The 20323-nt window shown below is 34.3% G+C and overlaps 1 protein-coding gene across 2 annotated transcripts in view; it reads right to left on the reverse strand.

Moving 5' to 3' along the window:
* Positions 1–4263: 4263 nt before the first annotated feature.
* Positions 4264–20323, reverse strand: part of LOC136029092 (ubiquitin carboxyl-terminal hydrolase 14-like) — a 43643-nt gene continuing 27583 nt past the window's right edge. Inside the window, exons 3-5 of one of the 2 annotated variants that reach the window (XM_065707156.1) lie at positions 12901–13166; positions 9408–10186; positions 4264–4388 (exon numbers count right to left, since the gene is read on the reverse strand). In XM_065707156.1, the coding sequence (XP_065563228.1) occupies positions 9810–10186; positions 12901–13166 (643 nt within the window). In that variant the 3' untranslated portion in view covers positions 4264–4388; positions 9408–9809. Of the gene's footprint in view, positions 4389–9407; positions 10192–12900; positions 13167–20323 lie in introns of both variants that reach the window. The other variant, XM_065707163.1, reaches the window with a different exon arrangement.

The raw sequence follows: 20323 nt of genomic DNA on the forward strand, positions 1-20323 counted from the left end.
AAACTGAGTCTTGATAACAATGTATTAACCACATAATCGTATTTTGATGCTTATTCAAAATATAAAAAGTTCAACAAGTTTAATGTTACCCATCAAAAGTTACAAGCCTGAGAACTTTTCTCAATTTTTGAAAAATATGGGAAACACCCACAAAACATCACGTGACCTTAGTGAAAATCACACCATTAGATTCAGCATATCTGAGAACTCTATTTTAGAGGTTTCAAGCTCCTATACACGAAAATGTGGAATTTTGCACGTTTTTGTTTTCCCACAAGCAAAATCAAAAATGGGTGTTTATTTGTTTGTTTGTTGTTTGTTTGTTTTTTCGTTTATTTGTTTTCAGGGGTGATCGTATCAAGCCTGTGATTCTAGAAGGTCGAGAGATGGCTTATTTGATAAGGAATCAAAATTTCTAGTGCATTTTTATGGGGGTTAAGTTCTGGCCCCCTCCCTCTCCCCTTTTTTCCAAAGTCGTCCAATAAAAATTTTGAGATAGCCATTGAGTAAAGCAAAGTAAAAAAAATCTAATAAGTATGTCTCTGAAGATGAATTGACCCCCCTCCCCCAATGGAAAAGCTGTAAGTTACGAACTTTGCCCATTGTTTACATATAGTATTGAGCATTGGGAAGTATACTGGTATTTTTCAGGAGGTGGGTACTTGGGAGGACCTTTCCAGGGAGGAATTTCCCGTGGGGGAAGGGACTTCTCACTGGATGGGAAGCTGGATTTCCCGGCATTATATAAAACAATCACAAATTAAGTAAAAAACAAGTTTTTCAACTGAAGGTAAGGAATTAAAACTTAAAACGATTAACTATTTCCTCAATGCATTACTATTTACGCTAAAGTTTTTTTTTTATAACTTTTAAAAAGGCTTATTATTCTAATTCAACGATCCTTTTGTTTCAGAAAGTTAAATAATTTTGTTCTTAAATAAATGGAGCAAAAAGTCAAACTTTAGCGTATAGCTCCATTGCTATAGTGCTGCAATGATTGCAACCATGACAAGAAAAATAATAAAATAAATAAGTACTATGAGGATATCTATTGGGAGTGATCAAATGATGGTTAATAATAGTAATATGCATCTATAATCTTAATAAAAATAATGGTAGTACTTTGCGGTAATTATGGTTGGATTCAGCACTTCCCAAAAAGAAAGAAAACGCGAAGGTCATAGTATCTGTTAGAAATAATTCTAAAACATGCTCTACCACAACTTCCATTATTTTAGAAAGGATCCAAAAGATTAACTCAAAAGACATAATGTTAAAACTATATTTGCTCCTCTGTCTTAGTTTTCGTAATTGTTTGTCTTAATTGGCAAATATTAGTCATAAGGATCTTTTATCTTTTGGTAGTCACGTTGATAAGACGAACAACCGTAATAAGCCTTCCTTACTGGTATTATCTCGAATAACATTAAAAAATATAATGAATTAAAAATTACAGAAATGACTGATGAAAATATTCCCATAAATAAAATTTCCTATTAACAGACAAAATTTAGCGTATTGATTCAATAGTGCATCATTTCGAGCATGAAAAAGAGTTTACCGTTCCAATCAAGGGCATAATATGCTATGGGACAGGGAGGGGCCAACTGCCCCCGGGACGCCAGCTTTCCCTGTACCGCAGTTCCACCAAAGCTGAAATTTAGTTTCTTCAAAAATCTTGCCAAAACTAAGATACTACTACTATTACTACTAACAACTCACTCCAGCAGCATGCCGCCTGAGGCTAACACAACTACGCACGCTCCTCTTCCATCCAAATCTATTTAAAGCCTACCTCTAAAAAATCCTCCCAGAAAGTTCCTATTTTCCTTAAATCGTTCTTTATGACATCCTCCAACCCAGACCATGGACGACCTGCTTTACGTTCAACCCTTGACGGCTGGCCAAAAAGGACAACCTTGGGAAATCTGTCATCCTTTATCCACAGAATGTGGCCAAGTCACCTCAACCTTTCTCTCATTGTAGCCCTTGAAAGCGGGACAAAACAGCATTTTTCATATAGCCTACTGTTTGAAATACGGTCAGTCAGCCGTGTAATCAGGACCAGAACATGGGTACTCAAAACATAATTCAAGCATCCACAGAAACGGGTTAGTTTTCTTTAGTTTATCTTTGTCTTTATGGTACTATATGGCTCATTTTTCATTTTTTTAATGTCATTTCATTTGATTTGGCAATATTGGCTCCAACTTGGCTCCCTCCTAGGATTTGGACGAAATTACGCCACTGGTTTCAGTCTCCTCAAATGGCAAACGGAGAAGGTCAATGTACTTCAAAATAATCTGAAAATATTAGGCCTATTTCTGTCTAAATAATCTAATAACATAATCCTTGAAATAATATAAGAACATAATCTTTGACAAAAAAAATCACTCTTCTTTTTCTAGATTGAGATAATTTTTTTTCGAAACTCTCTAGTTTCTCTCTAGACTATCACAGTTTCCGTTCAAACCAATTCATTCCCATGTCGCGACAATGAAAACAAGAACGAAGAAAAAACTGACACTTACCTTCAGTTAGACCTTACTCCAATAAAGGTAACTAAAAGAAACTAAATCTCAGAAGACTATAATTTGGCCTTGTTTCCGGACTGCGCAAGTAACCTGATCTAGGAATATTAGGTAGCAAAGACGCCATACTTTCCTTTTCAAAATTATAATTATTGTAAAATGGTGTTGAATAAAGCGCTACTAAGCGACAAAATTACAATAATTAGAGCACTTTTTTCAAGAGGAGGCATTCCATTTGAATGAGGAAAAAAAAATTTAAAAATATAATTAGTTTAGATTTTTTTTTTTTTTTTTTTAAGAAGATTCACTTATTCTGAAGAAGGGGTTGTTTTTCCAAGAATTTATAAACAAATCGTATAGTAGATTGGAGTAAAGAATCTTATTTCGGTTAATAAATTTGAAAGGGTATAAGGTACTTTCGAATATGAAAAGAAAGACAAGAAAAAAATAGAAAATACAGAATCACGGGAAAAAAAAAATACTTAAAAGACAAGAAAAAAAAATTCAAAATCAGAGAATTGCTTTGGGGAAAAGAAGAAAGAATATTTGACACCTTGCAAAAACTTTTGAACTTTGGAGCTCTTTGAAAACTATTCCTGTTCTGATGAGCTTCGACACAGATAAGAAAGAAAAAAAAGCAATGAATTATTTTAGCACACGTTGTGGTAAAATATCATTCAAAAACAATAAAAAAAACTACATTAGATTATCAATACAGTTTAGCTGCAAATAGTTGGTCTTAAATTGACAGAGATAGCAACAGAAAAACAGAATGACAAAATAATTAGCCGTAATAATAGAAAAAATTTAACACTGATAAAAGAGCAATAATTGGTACAACCGTTAGAAAACTGACAAATCGTTATTTTACAGAAATCCTATTGTAATTTTAACATGCATGATCTCGAAAATTTTATTTAATTTGAACATTTGTAAATTGAAAAATGTTAATATAGGTCCTATTACACACAAAATGCTAGTTTAGGCACTGAGGATTTACTTTCATTAAATATAGAAAGGTAGTGGCACACACACATTACATTACTTTACAGTCATTGTTTCAAGGAAAAAAATTGGAGCTCTACACAGTTAAATAAAAGAATGAATAGTGGTTAGCTACAGTTCTAAACTGTACCTTTCTTTGCTTAATCCCACTAATTCATGCTTGACAGGACCGTTTTACTAAAGAACTAAACGCCCCTCCCCTCTAAAAATAATAATTGTAAAACCTAGATTGAAATACATTTTTCATGGATTACATATGTACAGACTATTTTTACCTAGATACCATAAAACTAGGAACCCAATTATGAATTCAGAAGATATTAATAGAAAGAAATTTTTGTTCCTCCAAATGTCTGAAGTGTAAATAACAACTATCGATACGACAATTTTGGGTCATTTTATTAGAACTATTATTAGAAAGATGCAACACTAACGAAAAAAAAATAGAGTCATATAAGGCTCATAAATGTCACCAAATAGAGTAGAAGAGGCCAAAATCCATCTTTTATTCTTTTTGTCCAATTTGTTCACCCACTATAGTTTGATTCTTTCTTCTTCTTGTTGAATTTCCACTTTTTCTTACTATTGCAAAATTAGCATAATCAGACTCTTAGCTTTGGCATATTAATAGATACAAATAAATAAATAAACAAAACATATCTTTATTCTTTGATGCTTAAAAAAGACAATAATAGGCAATTGGCAATTGCCAGGCATTTAGCAATTGTAAAACAATACTTACTTCTTGTGTCGGTCATTTAAACCGTCTAAATCTCCTTTTGAAGATGATGGCTCCATTTCAGACGAGGATTGAAGATGGTCAAATATGGGTTGCGACTTAAGCTGAATGTCCTTTTCATGTAATGAAAAAGACTATTAGCTCAGAGGCTACAGATGAATTGGGTCGGGGGGGGGAGAGGGTTACGTGGTAAGATCTTTCCATAGAGGAATATTTCAAGGGGGAAGAAAATTTTCCGTGAAAGGGGAGCTGGATTTCCCAAAACTATTAGAAAAACGATCAGAAACTAAATAAAAAAAAAAAAATCTTTTTTAACTGAAAGTAAGAAGCAACATTAAAACTTAAAACGAACAAAAATTGTTACATATATGAGGGGGTACACCTTTTTTTTAGTACTTTCAAAGAGCTATTATTCTAATTAAACAGCAATTGTGACTCGGGGGTCATTCTTAAAGAATCGGAACGAAATTCAAATTTTAGTGTACAGAGCGAGATATTGACGTAGGGGTGAACCCCCTGATATACGTAATACAAATACACAAATATATAAGTTCATTGCGTAAGTTAAATTGCAAGCTATGTATATTTACTACTAACAAAAAACGTTCGTAAATAAAAAACAAATTCTAGTGGTCTTTTTAAATAACAAAAAAGTGATATGGAGAGAGAAGAGGGGTTTTCTAACTGTGTAGATTAAAAATATTTGTAATTTCTGGTTTATTATAGAATTGAAGCCATTCTGACCCCTATTGTGAGAAGTCCTGATGCCCATTAGACGACACGGGCAAAAGGACCACAGTAGGAGATTGCCTTAAGAAGATCCAATTGTGTATGTCTTTGTTAAACAAGAAAAAAGAATAATGAAATCACATGTTTACAAGGGTTATGGTCACAAATTTATGATTATAAATTTTATAATTATATTTAAATAGCTGTTGGGGTGGCACTTCGCGCCACCCCAACACCTAGTTGGTGGGGGCACTTCGCCCCCCCCAAGCCCCCCGCGCGCGTAAGTCGTTACGTGCCATATTAATTACGCGCCATTGTAGATGTGTCCCTGTGTCCCACCTGTGAATATAGATAGATATATATATATGTTTTTAACTACGTAAAACTTGCGAATATACAACATTCTTCGCTGTCCTATTGTCTGTGCATATAAATAGATTGTCAGGTTTACCGACTCTTGAACATGCAACATATAATTGTCCATGGGAAAAACAATCCGTATTCAGATCTGTACCTCATTATTCTAATGATTGCCCTTGAGCTTTGTTGATGGTGATTACTAATCGAACATTCCCTGTGTCCCCGTAGTCATTTATATTTCCCCCTGTGCCCCCTGGCGTCCCCGTTGTAGTTGTGTCCCTGTGTCCTGGTCGTCATTTATATTCCCTCTGTCCCGGTCGTCATTTGTGTCCCGGTCTGTAATTTCGTCAGTCGACAAACATGACGTGAGTCGACAAACAACTTCATGACGGCATAATGTTCAATCCTTATAATGACGTCAATCGACACACAAACATGACGTCAGTCAACAGACAGACAAACAACTTATTTTTATATATATAGATGTTCGTAAAATTATCTAATTTATATTAATTTGTAAATTCTATGATTAATAATTTTATAATTATAAAGTAAAATACAAATAAATAAAATAATAGTTACCAAGATTATAATTATCCATTTATTACATTTGTTACACCCATAAAAGCTTCTACTTGTTTACTCTAATGATTTATTGGGATTTTGCAAGGAGTTAAGAAGGGACAGTCCCAATCGTATACGTGATATTTTCAAGTTATTTGTAAGGTATAATATAAATATTTTAGTCTATTAAAAAAACTCTGTTCATTTGTTGTCAAAATATTAAAACTTCAGCAACAATTTCTGATGCAACGGAAGATCAATATAAGGTCTATATAAGTTTTATATAAGAAGTTTAATATTAAGCTAAATATAAGTTTTAAATATAAACTAAATATAAGTTTTTAAATTATTAAATATAAGTTTATATTAGCTAAATATTAAGCTAATATAAGCTTTATATTCGGCAAAAATGATTAGAGGGACACCAGCCGCTGAGTTAGGACATATTTTGAAATCTGGTTCTTGTGGAACCTCTGTGTACATCTTATCAAGCTTTTGAGGTGCTTATTTTGTTCACAATAGTTTAAAATCTCAATAAATTTGCATCTAATGATAGTGTAGCCATAAGAATCCATCGGGTAGGGACTGTAACTTATGTTAAGTTTCAATCCCTTACAGATATATCTTATAGTGAAAAAAGAGGAGGAGGTTTGATCGTGTGAGCCCAGTGGCGTGAAACTATGGTTTCTCGTCGGATTGCATTAAATGAGATAAATAGCGGTAAATGTGAAGTTTCGTCATAATTATACATTTATAAGTCTCACCTTTTACCATAAAAAAAAAATAACTAAAATAAGCAAATCAAAGCCAAGTGAATGGAGACAGGTTCTGGCCTGTCTCTTGTACTCAAGGCAAAATCTTGATTATACACCACCACCACCCCCTGAGCCAATTCCTGTTGAGGAATTACGTTATTGGTAAAAAAAAAAAGACATTTCGCTTTGGGAAAGAGGGGTAGCTAAGGGCTCAGAATTGAGCCACACAAACTTATTTACTAAACAGTTTGTAGCTTGTGTTCGTAAGTCCTGAAAGAGAACTAATGTATAAAAATTATTTGAAAGATTGTTACTTTTCAAAATAGGCGCTAGCGGACCAGTTTTTTGCTTTTTACGCAAGTAAACGTCTTTCAAAGATATTTCAAAGATACAAGGTTCAAAGATATCCAATTTCTAATAACGATTTCGACTAAGCTTTTTACTTTTGGTTTTATTTTTTAAGGGTTTGAATTGTTTGAGTCACTTGTTAAGATATATACAAATATTTTTGCAATTACCAGTTTTTGTTCTTTACCCAATCTAAGTCTTTTCAGACTGAAGTCTATTCGAAGATAATAATTATTAAACCTAGTCCGATTTCTAATAACGACAATTACTAGCCTGCAAACTTTTGTTGTTTTTTAAGGTTTTTGAATTCTTGTAATCCATCATTTGTAATAATTGAACATTTTCTTTTTTGGGCCTTCCTATTGACATTACAAAACTGGTCGTGTTCAAATAGGTGCTCTTTCTTCTGCTGTGTCTTTTCAAAGTTATTTGATTGTTAAAGGAAGTCCAATTTCTAACCAAGATTTCTACCAAGCATCAAACTTCTGGTTTTAAGGTTTTAAAGGTTTTTAAGGCTTTTTAAGGTTTTTGAATTGTCGTAACACTTTATTGAATAAATAAAAACATTTTTGCAATTACCAGCTTTTTCCTCCTTACGCAATTTAATGTCTTTTTATGCTATGGTCTATTCAAAAATATTGGATGATCGAAGCTATTCCGACTTCTAACAACAATACGTATTAATCTTGAAACTTTTGGTTTCTTTTCTCAAGGCTCTTGAATTGTTGTAGACCGTCAAAATATCGAATCATCATTTGATTGAAATGGCAGACGGATGACCCTGGTGACATTCTGTCGAAGAAGGATTTTGTATATCTGTTATCTAAGGTATGGGATTCCTATCTCAGTCCTAGTCTGATCGAGAAGTCGTTCAAAGCAACTGGAGTCATAAATCTGAGCGTTCCAATGAGAGTAAGCCCATCCGTACCTGACCATAACTAGTTTGAATCTGTCAAGTTGAGACACTTTGCACAAATGAAAAAGGAACAAACAGAGAAGGCAACATCTAAAGTCCCAACCACTGTCAACACTGAACTAGAAAAAATTACCGTTTCTGTTACCCTTAGTCCAAAGAAATTGTTTGGCAACCACTCAAAACTATTGAAGAGATTCTACTTAATTCAATCAAGCTGCCCGACCAACCATCAGTCTCAAGAATAGAAAAACTGAAGAAAATTGCAAGAGAGGCAGAAGTGAAAACATTAAAAGGGCATCTAGATGGGCTTGAGAGGGAAGAAAATCTGAAAGCAAAAGGCAAAGGGAAGAAAAAAAGTTCAGACAGGAAGGGTGTGAAATCGAAAAACAAATTCTTCCCAAGAGGAAAGCAAATAGAGACTCAAGTGATAGCGAATCAGATATCAGCCTTGAACTTGGCTCTGATGAGGGTGATTGGAACGTTCAATATACTATTCAAGAAAGCGACAGTGATGGCAAGAAGACACCCGGTAACCACAAGATTGTTCCCAAGCTAAACGATTGCTACACAGTTAGATACGATGCCAGGAATGATGAACAAGGTTGGTACATAGGAAGGGTTCTAGACTTTCCTGACGAGAAAAAAGTTAAACTCACAATACATTTACATTTTTATGCAGACAAATACATTTTTGCAGGACCAGTCAAGTTAGTGGGAACCGGACCATTTGAAATACCCCAAATCCGTCAGGTTATTGTGTCGTACAAGGCAGTCACTGGCAATTATCAATAGATCTTTGTTTTATGCCCATACACGTAAGCTACAACAGTTATGAGTCACATTTTGTATCTGAGGTCAAACCATATTTTGTGGGATGTTTTTCTTTTTAAAATACAAGCAATCAATTACATTTAATGATTTCGTGCACCTCGGCTAAGATACTTGTAACGTTTATCTATTGGTTAAGCCCAACACTGTCTGAGTTACCTCGCAGTGGCAGAAAAAAAGTATGGTCTGACCTTTTGATGCCAGTCAGTTTGAGTTAAATATTGTTTGCTTATGGACTTAGAGTGATTCCTTAATGCCCTTTAAAATGGTGAAATCATGTTATTTTTAACATATTGTTAAAAAGCTAGAAGGGCATGTCACCCCTCCCCCCCGCGCTTCAAGCTGGGGTTAGCCCAACATCGCGGACTTCACCGACTTTGAGACCTGCTGATGGGTCATACGCACAGTATATGTGAAAATTAGAAATTTCAATAATGTGAGAAACAGTTGTAAAAAATGGTCGATAGAAGATGATATAGGATACTTGAGAAAAAAAAAATCGCAACAGTCAGTTAAAGAGAAAAAACATGTTAATAGTGTCGAACTTTTCCCGATTCACTCAACTATAAATTATAATATTGTTACTCCTGTGTTTACTAGTCTACACCTAGCAATAATAAAACAAAAATTACCTGAATTATTTGATGCTAGATCGTCAGGAAATGAGTATGGCTCTGTCTTTTTCTTCTCTTCTTCGTTTTTGGTCGTCTTTCTTTTATTCTTTGCTTCTAATGTTTCTTTACCTTCACTATCATTAAACATCTTCCTCATTAGAGCTAATTTCAATTTTAGTTCATCAGCGCATAGATCAAATACATCTTGTTGAATAAGAGATTTAATATCTTTCCAGATTCTTGGCTTTACATTTCCCTTTTCTTTGTAGAAAAATGCACCATTTGAAGTGTCAAATACGCAGGTGGACGTTTAATTTGCGAAACTTTTTCATAAGCCGAATAGCGGTCAAGTATTTCGGATCATTTTGTAGTATGCTCTTTGAGTTTCAATTTAAGTCAATTCTCGATATACTTCATCTCTTAGGAAACGTAACAACTGAGCTGAAGAAAGCCTTCAGTATCAGTCTTAACGGTTTCTTCCTCACATTCAGTATTTTTCAATTGACATAAAAGGGAGCCACCGAAATAGTGATCAATAACAAATAAATATGTACTGATTTGATTCTCGGCTTTGATTGGTAGTAGTTTTTGCTTAAGAACCGTCATTAGTTCAAGGAACAGCTCGTTTGCGTCTTGCTGAGCAAAGCGACCTCCTTCACCCCGTTCAACGAATCGAGGAAACGCTGACACTATTTGCGTAACAACTAGCATTGGATGAGCATTATTGTTCTTGTCCAGTCTACTGTATACATCTTTCATTGCAGATATAACACCGCTGGTTGGCTCAAAGCCAAATCCTTCACTTAAAAAAAGAGATGTATTAGCCAGAGCTCACACTGCTACTACTGCAGTTACTATGGGTTTAGCCATAAGTTAATACAATTATAAGTTAAATTCGTGATTTTCTTAAGAGGAAATATTTTTGATACCAAATCAATGCTTTTGTGGCAGATCTTCATGGCGGTGAAAATTTTTATTTATTGAAGTAAGGTAAAACAAAAAGGGGAGAGAAATAAGACATTACATTTTGAAATCCCTACCGGCAGTGCTGATCTCCATCTCATGGTCTTACAGCCAGGAAACATTGGGGTCATACATCTGGTGCTTCCGCACACCCTTCCTGTACCTTCCCCAGATTTCTCTAGGTACCCATTAATTTTGTGGTACCAGGGTGATTTCCATAAAAAAAATATTTTCAATGGCACATCAAAATATTTTTGTGGCAGATTCTGACGGTGGTGAAAAATATATTATTACACTAGCTACCTAGATAAATTTTAGGTCTATTCGCATCTGATACCAACAACTTCAAAGATACTAAAAGCAAAACTAATTACTTAAAACTGACAATGTTTTTCATTCGTAAAAATTGAAACAATAAAAAATGTCGATTCCCCTGACAATCAAACCTTAAAAGGAAAGGCAAGGTTTTAAGCTACTTATAGCTTGCACTTTTCACCCATGTTTGTTTTTTTGTTTTTTCATATTTTTTTTTTTACTAGTGCCCTCTACTTTTCCAAACAATATAACTGTATAGGGAGGTCTTTGGCACTAATTATTGAATTCGCAATTTTTACATATTTCTAGAACATAAATGGCTGCATAAACTTCCATTTGACCAATTTAAGAATCCGGTTTTAAAAATAACTGTCCTTGATCCTATATAATTATTAGTAAGGCTTAACAAACACACTAGGCTGATCAGTTTCAACTATCTATTACTATTGCTTGCAATATTTTTTCTCAAGCTTTTATGATAATAAATCTTTTTTTTGTATTACTTTTTAGTTTTGAAACAGATTGCTACACATTATCTAGCACTCTATTAATTTCTATTCTTTGACTTTTTAGTTCTCAAATTTTTTGAAGTTTGAACCTAAGATTGACCGGAGTTTTCCAACTTCAACATATTTTAAAAATATCGTCAAAACTAAATATTTTTTTTTAAGTAAGAGGGTCTTAATCACGGGAGAAACAGATATCATTGTTTTTATGAGAAAAATCATGGCTGTGCAATCCCCAAACTAGGCTAAATAATAATTTTACAGGATCGATTGTACCCAACTTATACAACGGGGAAAATTGGCATTTGCAGATGACGCGCTCAACAAGACGTTAGTTAATGACGGTCAACATTAAGAAAGAGTTTCTGACAAAATATAATAAGATCCACGTAAGATTTCATAAGAAACCTTTGAATATATAAATATATTCAAAATAAAATAAATTATACTAATCTTCCAGGGCTATTGATGGCATTCAGGGCGGCAAAAATTGATAAACATTTCAGCTTCTAGGTCTTTTTTACAGGGACAGGTATTGAGCCAATCGCCCAATTCTGCGCCAGCTCAGATGGAGCCCGGGCCCCACATTGCTAAGCAGAGATCAATCTACTTACTACCCCAGGATATATACTTACCGAATATAGTTAAAATGTAAAGAGTGGTTTCAAATCTTTCATTTTCTGTATTGAATTACAAACTAGGCTAACAACCTTTTCAAACTTTCCATTATAATTTTGTTTTTCTGGACAACTTCAGCTGCAAGTTCTGAAAAGGGCAAAATTACATAACTGTTCATTCACGGCGAAACAGTTAAAATCCAAAAAGTATTTACAACTTTGTAATTACAATTTTCTTCAATTTTTGAAGGTGGAATTTCGGTATTGTATTTCAATGATTCCATTCAGAAGATTAAGTAAGACACAAAACTTCTACAATAGGGGACATCCTAGTCTTATGTTTTGTATCATGATTTTGGATGTTTATTTCAATGTGACTTTTCTTTTCGTCTTTTTCTTTGGTATACCGTTTGTGCTGTTATCCTTTTTAGTTTTCTTATTTGTTCATGATAGCTTCTTTTATTTATATAGTTTCCCCCCCTTGATAAAGGTTTCTGAATGAGAAGTTGAAATATTAAGATTTTTTTTTATCTAAAGTTTTTTTTTGCCAATTGTCTTGTTTAAAATGCTATACCAATTTCTATATATTTTTTGACTTGTTTAAGTGTGTTCTTTTTATGTGGTTTATTTTGCAATGTTTTGTAGAGCCTTGTATTGCCTGACTTGAGTCAATTAATGCTGATATTTTTTGTTTTTATTTTGTTTTTTGTTTTTTCATCCAGGCGCAAGACAATATCCAAGATTTTGTATGAGGGGGGGGGGTTAATTAACAAAGACATTACAAATCTAATCCAAATTTGTACATATGCACTTATGATACTATTTTACAAGCCCAACAAGCATTTCGAAAAAGAAGTCAAAACAGACGATCCACCCCCTAGATATGGCCCTGTTCAGGTGCAACAAACACACAAATCTTCAATATCGATTATAAAGCAAGTACCTCTGTTCATGCATGTAAACGAAAAGCAGAATTGTGCTCTTCACGATTATCACCATACTAATTATTAGAGCAAGAACAAGAAAAATCAGAGTCAATAAGTCTGTGGCAGCTGCCATGGTTTAGACATGGGTTATTAAAGCAAGGGTCAAAATTATTGCATTCCTCACCAATGTATCCCTCTTTACATAAGCATGTCACCTGACCATTTTCAGGCACACATTTTCCATTGTTAGAGCATGAATGGTTCCAGCAGGCGTCAATATCTCTGCAGGTGTCACCGATGTAAGGTGGTGTACACATGCACGTGAAAGATTCACCATCCCTGAGGAAGACACCTGAATTTGAACACGGGTTATGGAAACATGGATTTTTCATTTCACATAGCTCCCCGTCATACCCAACGGGGCAAATACAGATGGCCAGATCAGATAAGCTGCAAAATATGTGTATATTAATCAAGCAACGTATGCTGAAGAAGACCCGTAAATTCTCTTCTGTCCATTGACAGACAGTTTACTCTTTACTTAACTTAAATGTACTGTTTGAACAATAGTAGAAAAACACAAAAATTCTTATTCAGGGTCTCCGCTGTTTATTGAGACAAGTCAATATCTCCAAAAACGTGAATCATGTCAAATAAATTAAGTTTTTCATATTTATATCACAGGATGAAAAACAGTAATATCATTTCTTAGGGGTTCACACAGCAGGACTACCCTTCAGAGGGCAATGGGGACAACTACAAGATTTCCAATAGTACAACTATAGTGCAATTTATATTTTGAATATATAAAGAAAAAGGTTTTAAAAAAAGTTTTATTCAGAAATTCTTTGATGGGAAAATAATAGGCAAATAATTGTGACAAATAACACTCATTAAAAAGAGCAAAATTGATAATTTAAATAAAAAATTAAATTAAATTTAAAAAAATTTGGAATTAAACCAAATTAATTTAAACTTATTAGAAAATAAAATAATTTAAATTATTTCTTAGAAATTTAAAGAAACTTAAAGGCATAAAAACTGGGGAGACTAATTTCAGTGCTCTGGAAAATCGATTAAAATAATGTGGATAGCATAATAATCCCTGTTAAAGGATGCTTTAACGTAAAGGGTAAAGGAAGGTCAAGGGTAAAGGTTCCCCGGATCATTACTTACTAATTTCGGTAAAAGAAAAATCATTATTTCGTCCTTTCAATATTTTTTATTTTATTTTAAAGAGTATGAATTTAGGTACAATAGACCGAAAGAAGCATCCAAACTTTGATTAGAAAAACAGTTGAGCCTAGCAACGCTGGATCTAGGTTTTCTCTTAAGAGGGGAGGCGGGATATAAGATTTGCCAACCCTTGCCACGCCTTCAATACTATAAGCATTGCAATTTTCATTTAGAGTGAAAGTTGCATGTATTTCCAAGAAAAACAACGGTATTTATTTATTACATATTATTTATTAAAAGCGCTGGTTTTATTGAATCCTAGTTTATTTCCATTGATTTTAAAAGTTTCATAATGGCTTTATTTGAAATACTGTAAATTTATTTGCTTTAAATTCCCACTTCTCAGGCTGTTCTTTCATCAAACTTAATCCCTTTTTTTACCTTGCCCGATCTTTCACCCCACCCCCTAGATACAGGGGCGTAATTTGCTATGGGAAAAGGGGAACTGCCCCCTCCACACCCACGTTTTCCCCTCCCCTAGACCTCAGTTTATCCCCCGAGTTTAAATTTAGTTTCTGCAAAAAATCTTGTCAAAACTAAGATAATCCTGCATAATTCACGTATTCAGAGAAACAAGTCAGATTTCTTTAGTATATCTTTGCATTTATGGTAATATATGGGTCATTTGTTTGTTTTCACTATCATTCTTACATGATTTGGGTAATTTGACTCCAATTTTGGCTCCCCTTCCCCAAGGATTTGACAAAATTACGTCACTGCCTAGATCCAGCCTTAGAGTATAGTCAATTCTATCGGTAATTGCCTGTTATTGGTAATGCATTCAAGATTTACGCTTAGGTTACATCTCAGAAAACCGGTTTCTGAGCCATAAAAACAAGTGACGGATAAAACAAGGCATTGGAACACAACCGTTTCTTTAACAAAAATCGGAACATCCTCAAGGCACAATAGGAAACAAAATTATTATCACTAGTTTGATTTAAGGCGAAAGGAGGTATTTGAGGCGAAAGGATGTAAATTTTAATTCTACGAAAATTGTTGCATAAGATATCCTTTTAACATCGATCATAGCTCAAATCGTTTCAAAATCAACAACCTAGTTAATCTTCTGCCATTCAATTTTTTTTTTTTTGCATTCGATCGTTTTAGTCACGTGCTACTGTGTATCAAACAGTTCGTGGTAACGAACTGTAGTAAGGAGCGACCCGGCTCAATAGTAAACGAACCTCTAAAAAACGGAATTTTGGTGCTAAAATATACATCAAAAGAATCAGATTTTCATGCTGATTTTAAATATATAAGTTTCATCAAATTTAGTCTTTTTCATCAAAAGTTACGAGCCTGAAAAAATTTGCCTCATTTTAGAAAATAGGGGGAAACACCCCCTAAAAGTCAAAGAATCTTAACGAAAATCGTACCATCGCATTTGGCGTATCAGAGAACCCTATAGCAAAATTTTCAAGCTCCTATCTACAAATATGTGGAATTTCGTATTTTTTGCCAGAAGACAAATCACGGGTGCGTGTTTATTTGTTGTTGTTTTTTTCCAGGGGTCATCATATCGACCAGGTTGTCCTAGAATGTCGCAAGAGGGCTCATTCTAACGGAAATAAAAAGTTCTAGTGCCTTTTTTAAGTGATCAAAAAAATTGGAGGGCACCTACGCCCCCTCCCACGCTCATTTTTCTCCAAAGTCAACAGATCAAAATTTTGAGATAGCCATTTTGTTTCGCATAATCAAAAACCATAATAACTATGTTTTTGGGAATGACTTACTCCCCCACAGTCCCTGGGGGAGGGGCTGCAAGTTACAAACTTCGACCAGTGTTTACATATAATAGTGGTTATTGGCAAGTGTACAGTCGTTTTCAGGGGATTTTTTTTTTTGGTTTTGGGGGTGGGGTTGAGGGGAGGGGGCTATGTGGGAGGATCTTTCCTTGGAGAAATATGTCATGAGGGAACAGAAATTAAATGAAAAGGGCGCAGAATTTTCTAAAATTACTATAAAAAAACAATGAAAAAATAAACATGGAAAAGTTTTTTCAATTGAAAGTAAAGAGTAGCATTGAAACTTAAAACGAACAGAGATCATTACGCATATGAGGGGTTCTAAAAATACTTTAGCATAAAGAGTGAGGTATTTAGGAGGAGATAAATACCTCGCTCTTTATGCTATAGTATTTTTAGTAATTTCAACTATTTATTCTACGGCCTTTCTGATTCAGGGGTCATTCTTAAAGAATCGGGACAAAACTTACGATTTAGCGTAAAGAACGAGGTATTAACGAGGTTACAAACCCCCTCATATACATAATAAAAGTTAAAGAATATAAAAGTTTGTTACGTAAGTTAATTCTTAAGTTACGTATAGTTTTTACTAATAAAAAATTCCTTAAAAATTAAAATTTGTAGTTGCCTTTTTGTGTAACCGAAAAAAGTTGTATGGCAAATAGGCCTCCTTCCCCATCCCTTATTTCTCAAAATCGTCTGATCAAAACTAAGAGAAAGTTATTTAGCCAAAAAAGGAATTAATATGCAAATTTCATTTTAATAATTTATGTGTGGAGAGCCATAATCAAACATGGATTAATTCAAAAACGTTCATAAATTACATAAAAAAAACTAGTTTTTTTAACTGAAAGTAAGGATCGACATTAAAACTTAAAAAGAACAGAAATTACTCCGTATATGAAATGGGTTGCCCCTCCGCAATCCCTCGCTCTTTACGTTAAAGTTTGACTCTTTGCCGAAATTCTGCTTTTTAAAACAATTAAAAGCTTTAGCGTAAAGAGCGAGTGATTGCGGAGGGGCAACCCATTTCATATATGGAGTAATTTCTGTTCTTTTTAAGTTTTAATGTCGCTCCTTACTTTCAGTTAAAAAAACTAGTTTTTTTTTATGTAATTAAGAATAAGGGGCTAGAGAAATTATAAATTTTACGCTACCAATCAATTTACTATTTTCGATGTATGCAATTTAACAGCAAGAAGCTGCAGGTTTACTGGGGCGTCCACGCTATATCTTGATTGGCCTGGGCATGATTGGAAAAGCTACTTGAAATCAATACAAAAAAAGAGGTTCTTATTTTGGCATATTTATTTGGCATAAATTGATTGAAAAATCAATATAAAAAAATTTCCACTGAAAATAAGGAGAAACATTAAAACAAAACGAACTGAAATTATACCGTATAAGACAACAACTACCCCCACTCAACCCCAACTCATTACGATGAAGTTTTTTTTATTGTTTTTAGAAAAGCTTCTCAGTCACATCTCATGCCCTTGTGAGAGAGGCATGTGAAAGGGGGTAGATCCCTCAGAGGTCGAATAATTTCTGTTTGTTTTGAGTTTTAAGGTAGCTCCTTACCTCCAATTGAAAAGAAAATGGATTTTCATACTCAATTTTCTAAGAAGAAGCCATTCCACATTGTATAAACATTATACCAGTGCAGATTAAATGACATCATTTTTTTGTAAAGGCATCATTGCAGTACAAATATTGTGACGTCATTTTCACTATATAAGACAACTGCCAAAGCAGTATTAATTAGTAAAAACTTAGTATGAAGTTCAAAATAGTAGAGGTCCGTCAAGAAGAAGACAAGAATAAGGAAAAGCTTGAGGCTTTTCAGAAGAAACAACTTGATTTGTTAGAATCAGATTTATCTTGCAGTATTTGCATGGAGGTACATGTTAAGCCGGTTAGAATGCCGTGCCAACATATTTTCTGCAAAACCTGCATAATTCAATGGGAACGGGAACATAATGGCTGTCCACTGTGCAGGACTGAAAGATTGCATAAAGACACTCTTCTGAAGAGCTGCATTGACAATCTTAATTGCATTCAGAGGGCCCTCAATACAGAAACAATACAGTATTTCTGTTCTATGGCAAATGATAGTCAGTTCTCCTCTGAGTTCTTCAAGAATCTTGAGCTCTTGAAGCAGAGACAAGTCAACTTCTTACAATCAGATCTGTCTTGCAGCTTGTGCCATCGGGTTTTGACTGACCCAACAAGATTACCATGCAACGACATTTTTTGCGAAATGTGTATTCTTCATTGGAAGAGGTACTTCGAGCATTGTCCCCTTTGCAAGGCAAGGGGGTGGCGGGAAGATTCTCTTCTAGAAAGCTGCATTAATAATCTTGTAGAATGTAGTTATTCCCAAGATGAAAAAACAAAGAGGGCTGAACTTTTAGCCGACCGTACACACTTAGAGAAAAAGCTAAAATGCCGACCTTATTTTGATTAATAGAATGGAAACTAAAAAGAGGCAGGTGTTGGAATGGCATTAAGATATTGGAAAGGCATGATATTGTGACTGTGTGTGGGGACTTTAATGCTAAGGTTGGAAGTGATGCCTCCTATGCCCCAGCTATCCTAGGTAAGCATGGACTGGAAGAAATCAATGATAATGGCATACGTTTAATCGACTCATAAGCTCATCGTCGGCAGATCATGGTTCCCTCATAAACAAATACACAAATATATTTGGAACTCGCCTGATGGTGTAACAAGAAATGAAATAGACCATATTTTAATTGCCAAGCACAGGCAACGCTGTTTAGAGGATGTTAGGACCTTTCGAAGTGCCGACTGCTATTCCAACCATCAACTTGTTGTTGCTAAGCTTAAGCTGAAATTAAAAACTGTCATAAAGCCCCAGCGGTAAGAAAAAACATTTAATGTGAGAAAACTGCAGGACCCGTATGTATTACAAAAGTATACATCTACTTTGTCAAACAAGTTTCCCATGTTAAGGGACGAGTGGTCAATTGATAATTAATGGGAAAAGATCGTCGAATCTCTGAAAGAAGCGGCACAAGAAGTTGTAGGATATAACAGGAAGAACAAAGAGCATTGGATATCTGAAAGTACCTGAGATATCATTGATCAAAGGGCAGAAGTCGAAATTCTCGTATATAGGCATGAACATAACACGTCAAGCACTAGAGAATATCTAGATGATTTAAAAGCGTAGCAGAAGCATCTCAGTAAACAAGTCAAAACACCGACTAGGAATGATAAGAGGATGTATCTCGAAGCTATGGCTGAGCAGGCTGAAGTAGCCGCCAGGCGGGGAGATAGTCGTCAACGACGAAGCAATTGAAGTAGTGAGAGAGTTCAAATATCTCGTTAACATTCTTACGCAAGATGCCAATCCTGAAAGAGAAATTTTGAGCCGAATAGCATTGGCTGGCTCTGCCTGCAATTTATATATATATATATATATATATATATATATATATATATATATATATATATATATATATATATATATATATATATCATTCGTTCAAATGAGCCATCTCCTAATGTTAAAGGACCTTTCCTGTTTGATGCGATCACACCTTGAGACAAATGGATTTTCCCCAAGATGTGAACTGCCTAGATAGTTTTTTCTCAGGCTAGAAAATGTATATATATATATATATATATATATATATATATATATATAATATATATATATATATATATATATATATATATATATATATATATATATATATATATATATATATATATATATATATATATATATATATATATATGTATATATATGTATATATATATATATATATATATGTATATATATATATATATATACTAGCTGTTGGGGTGGCGCTTCGCGCCACCCCAACACCTAGTTGGTGGGGCCCCCCCAAGCCCCCCCGCGCGCGTAAGTCGTTACGCGCCATATTAGTTACGCGCCATTGTAGTTGTGTCCCTGTGTCCCACCTGTGAATATAGATAGATTTATATATGTGTTTCAAACTACGTAAAAATTGCGAATATACAACATTCTTGGCTTTCCCATTGTCTGTGCATATACATAGCCGTATGTACTAATAATGACGTCATATGCAAACGCTCTTTTTACAAACAAACAAACATGCATACACACAACTCGTTTTCATATAGATAAATAGATAGATAGATACAATATAAATTAACTGCGTAAAACTTGCGAATATACAACGTTCTTCGCTGTCCAATTGTCGCTGCATATAAATAGATTGTCAGGTTTACTGACCCTCGAACATGCAACGTACAATTATCCATGAGAAAAACAATCAGTATTAAGATCTATACCACATTTTTCTAATGATTGACCTTGAGCTTTGTTAATGGTGATTGCAAATGCTAATCGAATTGGGAATTGCAATCTTTTAAATTGAAAAGGCAGATCCGTTGGAATCATGGGAATGCGAGAAATAAGAACAGCCTCACCCTCAAAAGGCCCTGTCAAGATTGTGGCCTCTATTAGGTTTTCCATTGTTTTTTTTTACGGCAAGTCGCGTGCCATTGCAAAGCTTTGGTGGGTTGATATTTCTTAAAAGTATTATTTGTACGTCTATTTTTAGTTGTAGCACGTGTGGTGGAAACCCTGAAGGATCTATGGAATTT

Source organism: Artemia franciscana, chromosome 1 (genome assembly GCF_032884065.1).
Source record: "Artemia franciscana chromosome 1, ASM3288406v1, whole genome shotgun sequence".
In the NCBI taxonomy this organism is placed as follows: Eukaryota; Metazoa; Arthropoda; class Branchiopoda; order Anostraca; family Artemiidae; genus Artemia; species Artemia franciscana.